The sequence below is a fragment of the Crinia signifera genome, chromosome 2 (genome assembly GCF_055691185.1).
Source record: "Crinia signifera chromosome 2, ASM5569118v1, whole genome shotgun sequence".
Lineage (NCBI taxonomy): Eukaryota > Metazoa > Chordata > Amphibia > Anura > Myobatrachidae > Crinia > Crinia signifera.
In genome coordinates, this window is record NC_139218.1 from 4,576,585 (window position 1) to 4,589,526 (window position 12,942).

Below are 12,942 nucleotides of genomic sequence, written 5' to 3' on the forward strand. Positions count from 1 at the left end.
CCACTATGGGCAGGGATGGGGAAGCCATGGTACTGTACTAGGGGCAGGGATGGGGAAGCCATGGTACTGTACTGGGGGCAGGAATGGGGAAGCCATGGTACTGTACTACGGGCAGGGATGGGGAAGCCATGGTACTGTACTGGGGGCAGGAATGGGGAAGCCATGATACTGTACTAGGGGCAGGGATGGGGAAGCCATGGTACTGTACTAGGGGCAGGGAAGCCATGGTACTGTACTGGGGGCAGGAATGGGGAAGCCATGGTACTGTACTATGGGCAGGGATGGGTAAGCCATGGTACTGTACATGGGGTAGGGATGGGGAAGCCATGGTACTGTACTAGGGGCAGGGATTGAGAAGCGATGGTACTGTACTACTATGGGCAGGGATGGGGAAGCCATGGTACTGTACTAGGGGCAGGGATGGGGAAGCCATGGTACTGTACTGGGGGCAGGAATGGGGAAGCCATGGTACTGTGCTATGGGCAGGGATGGGGAAGCCATGGTACTGTACATGGGGCAGGGATGGGGAAGCCATGGTACTGTAATAGGGGCAGGGATTGAGAAGCAATGGTACTGTATTACTATGGGCAAGGATTGGGAAGCCATGGTACTGTACATGGGGCAGGGATGGGGAAGCCATGGTACTGTACTAGGGGCAGGGATGGGGAAGCCATGGTACTGTACATGGGGCAGGGATGGGGAAGGCATGGTACTGTACTAGGGGCAGGGATGGGGAAGCCATGGTACTGTACTAGGGGCAGGGATGGGGAAGCCATGGTACTGTACTGGGGGCAGGGATGGGGAAGCCATGGTACTGTACTGGGGGCAGGGATGGGGAAGCCATGGTACTGTACTGGGGGCAGGGATGGGGAAGCCATGGTACTGTACTGGGGGCAGGAATGGGGAAGCCATGGTACTGTACTGGGGGCAGGAATGGGGAAGCCATGGTACTGTACTAGGGGCAGGGATGGGGAAGCCATGGTACTGTACTGGGGGCAGGGATGGGGAAGCCAAGATACTGTACATGGGGCCGGGATAGGGAAGCCATGGTACTGTACTAGGGGCAGGGATGGGGAAGCCATGGTACTGTACTGGGGGCAGGAATAGGGAACCATGGTACTGTACTATGGGCAGGGATGGGGAAGCCATGGTACTGTACATGGGGCAGGGATGGGGAAGCCATGGTACTGTACTAGGGGCAGGGATTGAGAAGCGATGGTACTGTACTACTATGGGCAGGGATGGGGAAGCCATGGTACTGTACTGGGGGCAGGGATGGGGAAGCCATGGTACTGTACTGGGGGCAGGAATGTGGAAGCCATGGTACTGTACTATGGGCAGGGATGGGGAAGCCATGGTACTGTACTGGGGGCAGGAATGGGGAAGCCATGATACTGTACTAGGGGCAGGGATGGGAAAGCCATGGTACTGTACTGGGGGCAGGAATGGGGAAGCCATGGTACTGTACTATGGGCAGGGATGGGGAAGCCATGGTACTGTACTATGGGCAGGGATGGGGAAGCCATGGTACTGTACTATGGGCAGGGATGGGGAAGGCATGGTACTGTACTAGGGGCAGGGATGGGGAAGCCATGATACTGTACTGGGGCAGGAATGGGGAAGCCATGATACTGTACTAGGGGCAGGGATGGGGAAGCCATGGTACTGTACTAGGGGCAGGAATGGGGAAGCCATGGTACTGTACTATGGGCACGTATGGGGAAGCCATGGTACTGTACATGGGGCAGGGATGGGGAAGCCATGGTACTGTACTAGGGGCAGGGATGGGGAAGCCATGGTACTGTACTAGGGGCAGGAATGGGGAAGCCATGGTACTGTACTATGGGCAGGTATGGGGAAGCCATGGTACTGTACATGGGGCAGGGATGGGGAAGCCATGGTACTGTACTAGGGGCAGGGATGGGGAAGCCATGGTACTGTATTAGGGGCAGGGATGGGGAAGCCATGGTACTGTACTGGGGGCAGGGATGGGGAAGCCAAGATACTGTACATGGGGCCGGGATAGGGAAGCCATGGTACTGTACTAGGGGCAGGGATGGGGAAGCCATGGTACTGTACTGGGGGCAGGAATAGGGAACCATGGTACTGTACTATGGGCAGGGATGGGGAAGCCATGGTACTGTACATGGGGCAGGGATGGGGAAGCCATGGTACTGTACTGGGGGCAGGGATGGGGAAGCCATGGTACTGTACTGGGGGCAGGAATGGGGAAGCCATGGTACTGTACTGGGGGCAGGAATGGGGAAGCCATGGTACTGTACTAGGGGCAGGGATGGGGAAGCCATGGTACTGTACTGGGGGCAGGGATGGGGAAGCCAAGATACTGTACATGGGGCCGGGATAGGGAAGCCATGGTACTGTACTAGGGGCAGGGATGGGGAAGCCATGGTACTGTACTGGGGGCAGGAATAGGGAACCATGGTACTGTACTATGGGCAGGGATGGGGAAGCCATGGTACTGTACATGGGGCAGGGATGGGGAAGCCATGGTACTGTACTAGGGGCAGGGATTGAGAAGCGATGGTACTGTACTACTATGGGCAGGGATGGGGAAGCCATGGTACTGTACTGGGGGCAGGGATGGGGAAGCCATGGTACTGTACTGGGGGCAGGAATGTGGAAGCCATGGTACTGTACTATGGGCAGGGATGGGGAAGCCATGGTACTGTACTGGGGGCAGGAATGGGGAAGCCATGATACTGTACTAGGGGCAGGGATGGGAAAGCCATGGTACTGTACTGGGGGCAGGAATGGGGAAGCCATGGTACTGTACTATGGGCAGGGATGGGGAAGCCATGGTACTGTACTATGGGCAGGGATGGGGAAGCCATGGTACTGTACTATGGGCAGGGATGGGGAAGGCATGGTACTGTACTAGGGGCAGGGATGGGGAAGCCATGATACTGTACTGGGGCAGGAATGGGGAAGCCATGATACTGTACTAGGGGCAGGGATGGGGAAGCCATGGTACTGTACTAGGGGCAGGAATGGGGAAGCCATGGTACTGTACTATGGGCACGTATGGGGAAGCCATGGTACTGTACATGGGGCAGGGATGGGGAAGCCATGGTACTGTACTAGGGGCAGGGATGGGGAAGCCATGGTACTGTACTAGGGGCAGGAATGGGGAAGCCATGGTACTGTACTATGGGCAGGTATGGGGAAGCCATGGTACTGTACATGGGGCAGGGATGGGGAAGCCATGGTACTGTACTAGGGGCAGGGATGGGGAAGCCATGGTACTGTATTAGGGGCAGGGATGGGGAAGCCATGGTACTGTACTGGGGGCAGGAATGGGGAAGCCATGGTACTGTACTATGGGCAGGGATGGGGAAGCCATGGTACTGTACATGGGGCAGGGATGGGGAAGCCATGGTACTGTACTAGGGGCAGGGATGGGGAAGCGATGGTACTGTACTAGGGGCAGGGATGGGGAAGCCATGGTACTGTACTAGGGGCAGGGATGGGGAAGCCATGGTACTGTACTAGGGGCAGGGATGGGGAAGCCATGGTACTGTACTATGGGCAGGGATGGGGAAGCCATGGTACTGTATTAGGGGCAGGGATGGGGAAGCCATGGTACTGTACTGGGGGCAGGAATGGGGAAGCCATGGTACTGTACTAGGGGCAGGGATGGGGAAGCGATGGTACTGTACTAGGGGCAGGGATGGGGAAGCCATGGTACTGTACTAGGGGCAGGGATGGGGAAGCCATGGTACTGTACTAGGGGCAGGGATGGGGAAGCCATGGTACTGTACTAGGGGCAGGGATGGGGAAGCCATGGTACTGTACTATGGGCAGGGATGGGGAAGCCATGGTACTGTACTAGGGGCAGGGATGGGGAAGCCATGGTACTGTACTAGGGGCAGGGATGGGGAAGCCATGGTACTGTACTATGGGCAGGGGTGGGGAAGCCATGGTACTATACTAGGGGCAGTGATGGGGAAGCCATGGTACTGTACTATGGGCAGGGATGGGGAAGCCATGGTACTGTACTAGGGGCAGGGATGGGGAAGCCATGGTACTGTACTAGGGACAGGGGTGGGGAAGCCATGGTACTGTACTAGGGGCAGGGATGGGGAAGCCATAGTACTGTACTAGGGGCAGGGATGGGGAAGTCATGGTACTGTACTATGGGCAGGGATGGGGAAGCCATGGTACTGTACTATGGGCAGGGATGGGGAAGCCATGGTACTATACTAGGGGCAGTGATGGGGAAGCCATAGTACTGTACTATGGGCAGGGATGGGGAAGCCATGGTACTGTACTATGGGCAGGGATGGGGAAGCCATGGTACTGTACTATGGGCAGGGATGGGGAAGCCATGGTACTGTACTATGGGCAGGGATGGGGAAGCCATGGTACTGTACTATGGGCAGGGATGGGGAAGCCATGGTACTGTACTATGGGCAGGGATGGGGAAGCCATGGTACTATACTAGGGGCAGGGATGGGGAAGCCATAGTACTGTACTATGGGCAGGGATGGGGAAGCCATGGTACTGTACATGGGGCACGGATGGGGAAGCCATGGTACTGTACATGGGGCAGGGATGGGGAAGCCATGGTACTGTACTATGGGCAGGGATGGGGAAGCCATGGTACTATACTATGGGCAGGGATGGGGAAGCCATGGTACTGTACTATGGGCAGGGATGGGGAAGCCATGGTACTGTACTACTATGGGCAGGGATGGGGAAGCCATGGTACTGTACTAGGGGGCAGGGATGGGGAAGCCATGGTACTGTACTAGGGGCAGGGATGGGGAAGCCTCACGAGTTGTTCTCACGAGTGCCCCAAGATCTGGAGATGCCCAAACCAGTTTACAGCCACCACCAGTTCAACTGTTATTTACTGGTCTCTTCGTTTCATGTAAAAGGCCAATGTATTTTATTTTTGTTACCTGTGGGGACCAGTGTTATTGTTTTTTTATATGGGGGCCAATATTTTTTTTTTTTGTTTTTTTTTCTGTGGGGACCATGGTGTGCCTTGGCAATTATAAAATCTTATTTAGTGTGCCACAAGGTAAAAAGGTTGAAAATCACTGCCATACAGTGTTCTCCTCTACTATCCCACACTACAGTGTTCTCCTCTACTCTACTATCCCACACTACAGTGTTCTCCTCTACTATCCCACACTACAGTGTTCTCCCCGGAATGTCCTCTATATCCGGCCCCCGAGTGTTACTAGTCGGGGTGTTTCTCCCCTTGTACCGTATGTAAGAGGACGTACGCTGTGTATAACGCGCTCTCTATACCGACCGTGCCATGTTTTACTGTCTTACAGGGAGGAGGAGGAGCAGCTGAGGAACAAGATCCGTGCGGACCACGAGCGCGCTCTGGAAGAGGCCAAGGAGAAGCTGAAGAAGTCTCGGGATGAGATCAGGGCGGAGATCCAGACGGAGAAGAACAAGATGGTGGAAGAACGTAAAAAGAAGGATAACCAACCCATGCCACTGGCTCCAGTCCCCAATCTGCCAGAGCTAAGGAGTGGGGACCCCGGGGACCCCGAGACCAGAGAGAAAAGGGACAAAATCAAGGAGGTGAGATACGTACGCCATCCCTGTATGACTGTGACAGGAGCACACTGTCATGTATGTACGCCATCCCTGTATGACTGTGACAGGAGCACACTGTCATGTATGTACGCCATCCCTGTATGACTGTGACAGGAGCACACTGTCATGTATGTACGCCATCCCTGTATGACTGTGACAGGAGCACACTGTCATGTATGTACGCCATCCCCATATGACTGTGACAGGAGCACACTGTCATGTATGTATGCCATCCCCGTATGACTGTGACAGGAGCACACTGTCATGTATGTATGCCATCCCCGTATGACTGTGACAGGAGCACACTGTCATGTGTGTACGCCATCCCTGTATGACTGTGACAGGAGCACACTGTCATGTGTGTACGCCATCCCTGTATGACTGTGACAGGAGCACACTGTCATGTATGTACGCCATCCCTGTATGACTGTGACAGGAGCACACTGTCATGTATGTACGATCATCCCCGTATGACTGTGACAGGAGCACACTGTCATGTGTGTACGCCATCCCTGTATGACTGTGACAGGAGCACACTGTCATGTATGTACGATCATCCCTGTATGACTGTGACAGGAGCACACTGTCATGTGTGTACGCCATCCCTGTATGACTGTGACAGGAGCACACTGTCATGTACGTACGCCATCCCTGTATGACTGTGACAGGAGCACACTGTCATGTATGTACGCCATCCCTGTATGACTGTGACAGGAGCACACTGTCATGTATGTACGTATGCCATCCCTGTATGACTGTGACAGGAGCACACTGTCATGTATGTACGCCATCCCTGTATGACTGTGACAGGAGCACACTGTCATGTATGTACGCCATCCCTGTATGACTGTGACTGGAGCACACTGTCATGTATGTATGCCATCCCCATATGACTGTGACAGGAGCACACTGTCATGTATGTATGCCATCCCCGTATGACTGTGACAGGAGCACACTGTCATGTATGTACGCCATCCCTGTATGACTGTGACAGGAGCACACTGTCATGTATGTACGTACGCCATCCCTGTATGACTGTGACAGGAGCACACTGTCATGTACGTACGCCATCCCTGTATGACTGTGACAGGAGCACACTGTCATGTATGTACGCCATCCCTGTATGACTATGACAGAAGCACACTGTCATGTATGTACGTCATCCCTGAATGACTGTGACAGGAGCACACTGTCATGTATGTACGCCATCCCTGTATGACTGTGACAGGAGCACACTGTCATGTATGTACGCCATCCCTGTATGACTGTGACTGGAGCACACTGTCATGTGTGTACGCCATCCCCGTATGACTGTGACAGGAGCACACTGTCATGTATGTACGCCATCCCTGTATGACTGTGACAGGAGCACACTGTCATGTATATACGCCATCCCTGTATGACTGTGACAGGAGCACACTGTCATGTATGTACGCCATCCCTGTATGACTGTGACAGGAGCACACTGTCATGTATGTACGCCATCCCTGTATGACTGTGACAGGAGCACACTGTCATGTGTGTACGCCATCCCTGTATGACTGTGACAGGAGCACACTGTCATGTGTGTACGCCATCCCTGTATGACTGTGACAGGAGCACACTGTCATGTACGTACGCCATCCCTGTATTACTGTGACAGGAGCACACTGTCATGTGTGTACGCCATCCCTGTATGACTGTGACAGGAGCACACTGTCATGTGTGTACGCCATCCCTGTATGACTGTGACAGGAGCACACTGTCATGTGTGTACGCCATCCCTGTATGACTGTGACAGGAGCACACTGTCATGTATGTACGCCATCCCCGTATGACTGTGACAGGAGCACACTGTCATGTATGTATGCCATCCCCGTATGACTGTGACAGGAGCACACTGTCATGTATGTACGCCATCCCTGTATGACTGTGACAGGAGCACACTGTCATGTATGTACGCCATCCCCGTATGACTGTGACAGGAGCACACTGTCATGTATGTATGCCATCCCCGTATGACTGTGACAGGAGCACACTGTCATGTATGTACGCCATCCCCGTATGACTGTGACAGGAGCACACTGTCATGTATGTACGCCATCCCTGTATGACTGTGACAGGAGCACACTGTCATGTATGTACGCCATCCCCGTATGACTGTGACAGGAGCACACTGTCATGTACGTACGCCATCTCTGTATGACTGTGACAGGAGCACACTGTCATGTATGTACGCCATCCCTGTATGACTGCGACAGGAGCACACTGTCCTGTATGTACGCCATCCCTGTATGACTGTGACAGGAGCACACTGTCATGTATGTACGCCATCCCTGTATGACTGTGACAGGAGCACACTGTCATGTATGTACGCCATCCCTGTATGACTGTGACAGGAGCACACTGTCATGTATGTACGCCATCCCTGTATGACTGCGACAGGAGCACACTGTCCTGTATGTACGCCATCCCTGTATGACTGTGACAGGAGCACACTGTCATGTATGTACGCCATCCCTGTATGACTGTGACAGGAGCACACTGTCATGTACGTACGCCATCCCCGTATGACTGTGACAGGAGCACACTGTCATGTATGTACGCCATCCCCGTATGACTGTGACAGGAGCACACTGTCATGTATGTACGCCATCCCTGTATGACTGTGACAGGAGCACACTGTCATGTATGTACGCCATCCCCGTATGACTGTGACAGGAGCACACTGTCATGTACGTACGCCATCCCTGTATGACTGTGACAGGAGCACACTGTCATGTATGTACGCCATCCCTGTATGACTGTGACAGGAGCACACTGTCATGTACGTACGCCATCCCTGTATGACTGTGACAGGAGCACACTGTCATGTACGTACGCCATCCCTGTATGACTGTGACAGGAGCACACTGTCATGTACGTACGCCATCCCTGTATGACTGTGACAGGAGCACACTGTCATGTATGTACGCCATCCCTGTATGACTGTGACAGGAGCACACTGTCATGTATGTACGCCATCCCTGTATGACTGTGACAGGAGCACACTGTCATGTATGTACGCCATCCCTGTATGACTGTGACAGGAGCACACTGTCATGTATATACGCCATCCCTGTATGACTGTGACAGGAGCACACTGTCATGTATGTACGCCATCCCTGTATGACTGTGACAGGAGCACACTGTCATGTATGTACGCCATCCCCGTATGACTGTGACAGGAGCACACTGTCATGTACGTACGCCATCCCCGTATGACTGTGACAGGAGCACACTGTCATGTATGTACGCCATCCCCGTATGACTGTGACAGGAGCACACTGTCATGTATGTACGCCATCCCTGTATGACTGTGACAGGAGCACACTGTCATGTACGTACGCCATCCCTGTATGACTGTGACAGGAGCACACTGTCATGTATGTACGCCATCCCTGTATGACTGTGACAGGAGCACACTGTCATGTACGTACGCCATCCCTGTATGACTGTGACAGGAGCACACTGTCATGTATGTACGCCATCCCCGTATGACTGTGACAGGAGCACACTGTCATGTACGTACGCCATCCCCGTATGACTGTGACAGGAGCACACTGTCATGTATGTACGATCATCCCCGTATGACTGTGACAGGAGCACACTGTCATGTATGTACGATCATCCCTGTATGACTGTGACAGGAGCACACTGTCATGTATGTACGCCATCCCTGTATGACTGTGACAGGAGCACACTGTCATGTATGTACGCCATCCCCGTATGACTGTGACAGGAGCACACTGTCATGTATGTACGCCATCCCCGTATGACTGTGACAGGAGCACACTGTCATGTATGTACGATCATCCCCGTATGACTGTGACAGGAGCACACTGTCATGTACGTACGCCATCCCTGTATGACTCTGACAGGAGCACACTGTCATGTACGTACGCCATCCCCGTATGACTGTGACAGGAGCACACTGTCATGTATGTACGATCATCCCCGTATGACTGTGACAGGAGCACACTGTCATGTACGTACGCCATCCCTGTATGACTGTGACAGGAGCACACTGTCATGTATGTACGATCATCCCCGTAACCGGCAGGGACCACAGCCCAGCCGCCCATTCAGTGCTCTCCACATAGGACAACCGCGGTGCCTATTGTGCTTACAGGTATATTATATCACTGATCGTGGGGATTTCTCGCCCCATGCGAAAGTCTCTCATATAACTGATCCCCCACCCACACCCATGGGTTTGCTGCCACTGGAGACTGATGATCCTTATGCTCCCTGTGGGGATCACTCCTGTCACTGATCGGGCGGATCCCTATGCTTCCCTGTGGGGATCTCTCCTGTCACTGATCTGGCGGATCCCTATGCCTCCCTGTGGTGATCACTCTTGTCACTGATTGGGCAGATCCCTATGCCTCCCTGTGGGGATCTCTCATGTCACTGATCGGGCAGATCCCTATGCCTCCCTGTGGTGATCACTCCTGTCACTGATTGGGCAGATCCCTATGCCTCCCTGTGGGGATCTCTCATGTCACTGATCGGGCAGATCCCCATGCCTCCCTGTGGGGATCTCTCCTGTCACTGATTGGGCAGATCCCTATGCCTCCCTGTGGGGATCTCTCATGTCACTGATCGGGCGGATCCCTATGCCTCCCTGTGGGGATCTCCCCTGTCACTGATCGGGCGGATCCCTATGCCTCCCTGTGGTGATCACTACGGTCACTGATCGGGGGATCCCTATGCCTCCCTGTGGGTATCTCTCCTGTCACTGATCAGGCAGATCCCTATGCCTCCCTGTGGGGATCTCTCCTGTCACTAATCAGGCAGATCCCTATGCCTCCCTGTGGGGATCTCTCCTGTCACTGATCGGGGGATCCATATGCCTCCCTGTGGGGATCACTCCTGTCACTGATTGGGCAGATCCCTATGCCTCCCTGTGGGGATCACTCCGGTCACTGATCGGGCGGATCCCTGTGGGGATCTCTCATGTCACTGATCGGAGGATCCCTATGCCTCCCTGTGGGTATCTCTCCTGTCACTGATTGGGCAGATCCCTATGCCTCCCTGTGGTGATCACTCCTGTCACTGATCTGGCGGATCCCTATGCCTCCCTGTGGGGATCACTGCTGTCACTGATCGGGCGGATCCCTATGCCTCCCTGTGGGGATCTCTCATGTCACTGATCGGGCGGATCCCTATGCCTCCCTGTGGGGATCACTCCTGTCACTGATCGGGCGGATCCCTATGCCTCCCTGTGGGGATCACTCCTGTCACTGATCGGGGGGATCCCTATGCCTCCCTGTGGGGATCACTCCTGTCACTGATCAGGCAGATCCCTATGCCTCCCTGTGGGGATCTCTCATGTCACTGATCGGGCGGATCCCTATGCCTCCCTGTGGGGATCACTCCTGTCACTGATCGGGCGGATCCCTATGCCTCCCTGTGGGGATCTCTCCTGTCACTGATCGGGCAGATCCCTATGCCTCCCTGTGGGGATCTCTCCTGTCACTGATCAGGCAGATCCCTATTCCTCCCTGTGGGGATCTCTCCTGTCACTGATCGGGCAGATCCCTATGCCTCCCTGTGGGGATCACTCCCGTCACTGATTGGGGGGATCCCTATGCCTCCCTGTGGGGATCTCTCCTGTCACTGATCGGGGGGATCCCTATGCCTCCCTGTGGGGATCACTCCTGTCTCTGATCGGGCGGATGCCTATGCCTCCCTGTGGGGATCTCTCATGTCACTGATCGGGCGGATCCCTATGCCTCCCTGTGGGGATCTCCCCTGTCACTGATCGGGCGGATCCCTATGCCTCCCTGTGGTGATCACTACGGTCACTGATCGGGGGATCCCTATGCCTCCCTGTGGGTATCTCTCCTGTCACTGATCAGGCAGATCCCTATACCTCCCTGTGGGGATCTCTCCTGTCACTAATCAGGCAGATCCCTATGCCTCCCTGTGGGGATCTCTCCTGTCACTAATCAGGCAGATCCCTATGCCTCCCTGTGGGGATCTCTCCTGTCACTGATCGGGCGGATCCCTATGCCTCCCTGTGGGGATCTCTCATGTCACTGATTGGGCAGATCCCCATGCCTCCCTGTGGTGATCACTCCTGTCACTGATCTGGCGGATCCCTATGCCTCCCTGTGGGGATCTCTCCTGTCACTGATCGGGCGGATCCCTATGCCTCCCTGTGGGGATCACTCCTGTCACTGATCGGGGGGATCCCTATGCCTCCCTGTGGGGATCTCTCATGTCACTGATCGGGCGGATCCCTATGCCTCCCTGTGGGGATCACTCCTGTCACTGATCGGGCGGATCCCTATGCCTCCCTGTGGGGATCTCTCCTGTCACTGATCGGGCAGATCCCTATGCCTCCCTGTGGGGATCTCTCATGTCACTGATCGGCGGATCCCTATTCCTCCCTGTGGGGATCTCTCCTGTCACTGATCGGGCAGATCCCTATGCCTCCCTGTGGGTATCTCTCCTGTCACTGATTGGGCAGATCCCCATGCCTCCCTGTGGTGATCACTCCTGTCACTGATCTGGCGGATCCCTATGCCTCCCTGTGGGGATCTCTCCTGTCACTGATCGGGCGGATCCCTATGCCTCCCTGTGGGGATCACTCCTGTCACTGATCGGGGGGATCCCTATGCCTCCCTGTGGGGATCTCTCATGTCACTGATCGGGCGGATCCCTATGCCTCCCTGTGGGGATCTCTCCTGTCACTGATCGGCGGATCCCTATTCCTCCCTGTGGGGATCTCTCCTGTCACTGATCTGGCGGATCCCTATGCCTCCCTGTGGTGATCACTCCTGTCACTGATCTGGCGGATCCCTATGCCTCCCTGTGGTGATCACTCCTGTCACTGATCTGGCGGATCCCTATGCCTCCCTGTGGTGATCACTCCTGTCACTGATCTGGCGGATCCCTATGCCTCCCTGTGGGGATCACTCCTGTCACTGATCGGGCGGATCCCTATGCCTCCCTGTGGGGATCTCTCATGTCACTGATCTGGCGGATCCCTATGCCTCCCTGTGGGGATCACTCCTGTCACTGATCGGGGGGATCCCTATGCCTCCCTGTGGGGATCACTCCTGTCACTGATCAGGCAGATCCCTATGCCTCCCTGTGGGGATCTCTCCTGTCACTGATCAGGCAGATCCCTATTCCTCCCTGTGGGGATCTCTCCTGTCACTGATCGGGCAGATCCCTATGCCTCCCTGTGGGGATCACTCCCGTCACTGATTGGGGGGATCCCTATGCCTCCCTGTGGGGATCTCTCCTGTCACTGATCGGGGGGATCCCTATGCCTCCCTGTGGGGATCGCTCATGTCACTGATCGGGCAGATCCCTATGCCTCCCTGTGGGGAT

The 12,942-nt window shown here is 55.0% G+C and overlaps 1 protein-coding gene across 2 annotated transcripts in view; it reads left to right on the forward strand.

Moving 5' to 3' along the window:
* The window catches only part of MAN1A2 (mannosidase alpha class 1A member 2), a 96,153-nt gene that overhangs the window by 34,433 nt on the left and 48,778 nt on the right, over window positions 1-12,942 (forward strand). For both annotated transcript variants that reach the window (XM_083171469.1, XM_083171470.1), the window contains one exon: window positions 5,307-5,562. In XM_083171469.1, coding sequence (XP_083027595.1) covers window positions 5,307-5,562 — 256 coding nt within the window. The remainder of the gene's footprint in view (window positions 1-5,306; window positions 5,563-12,942) is intronic.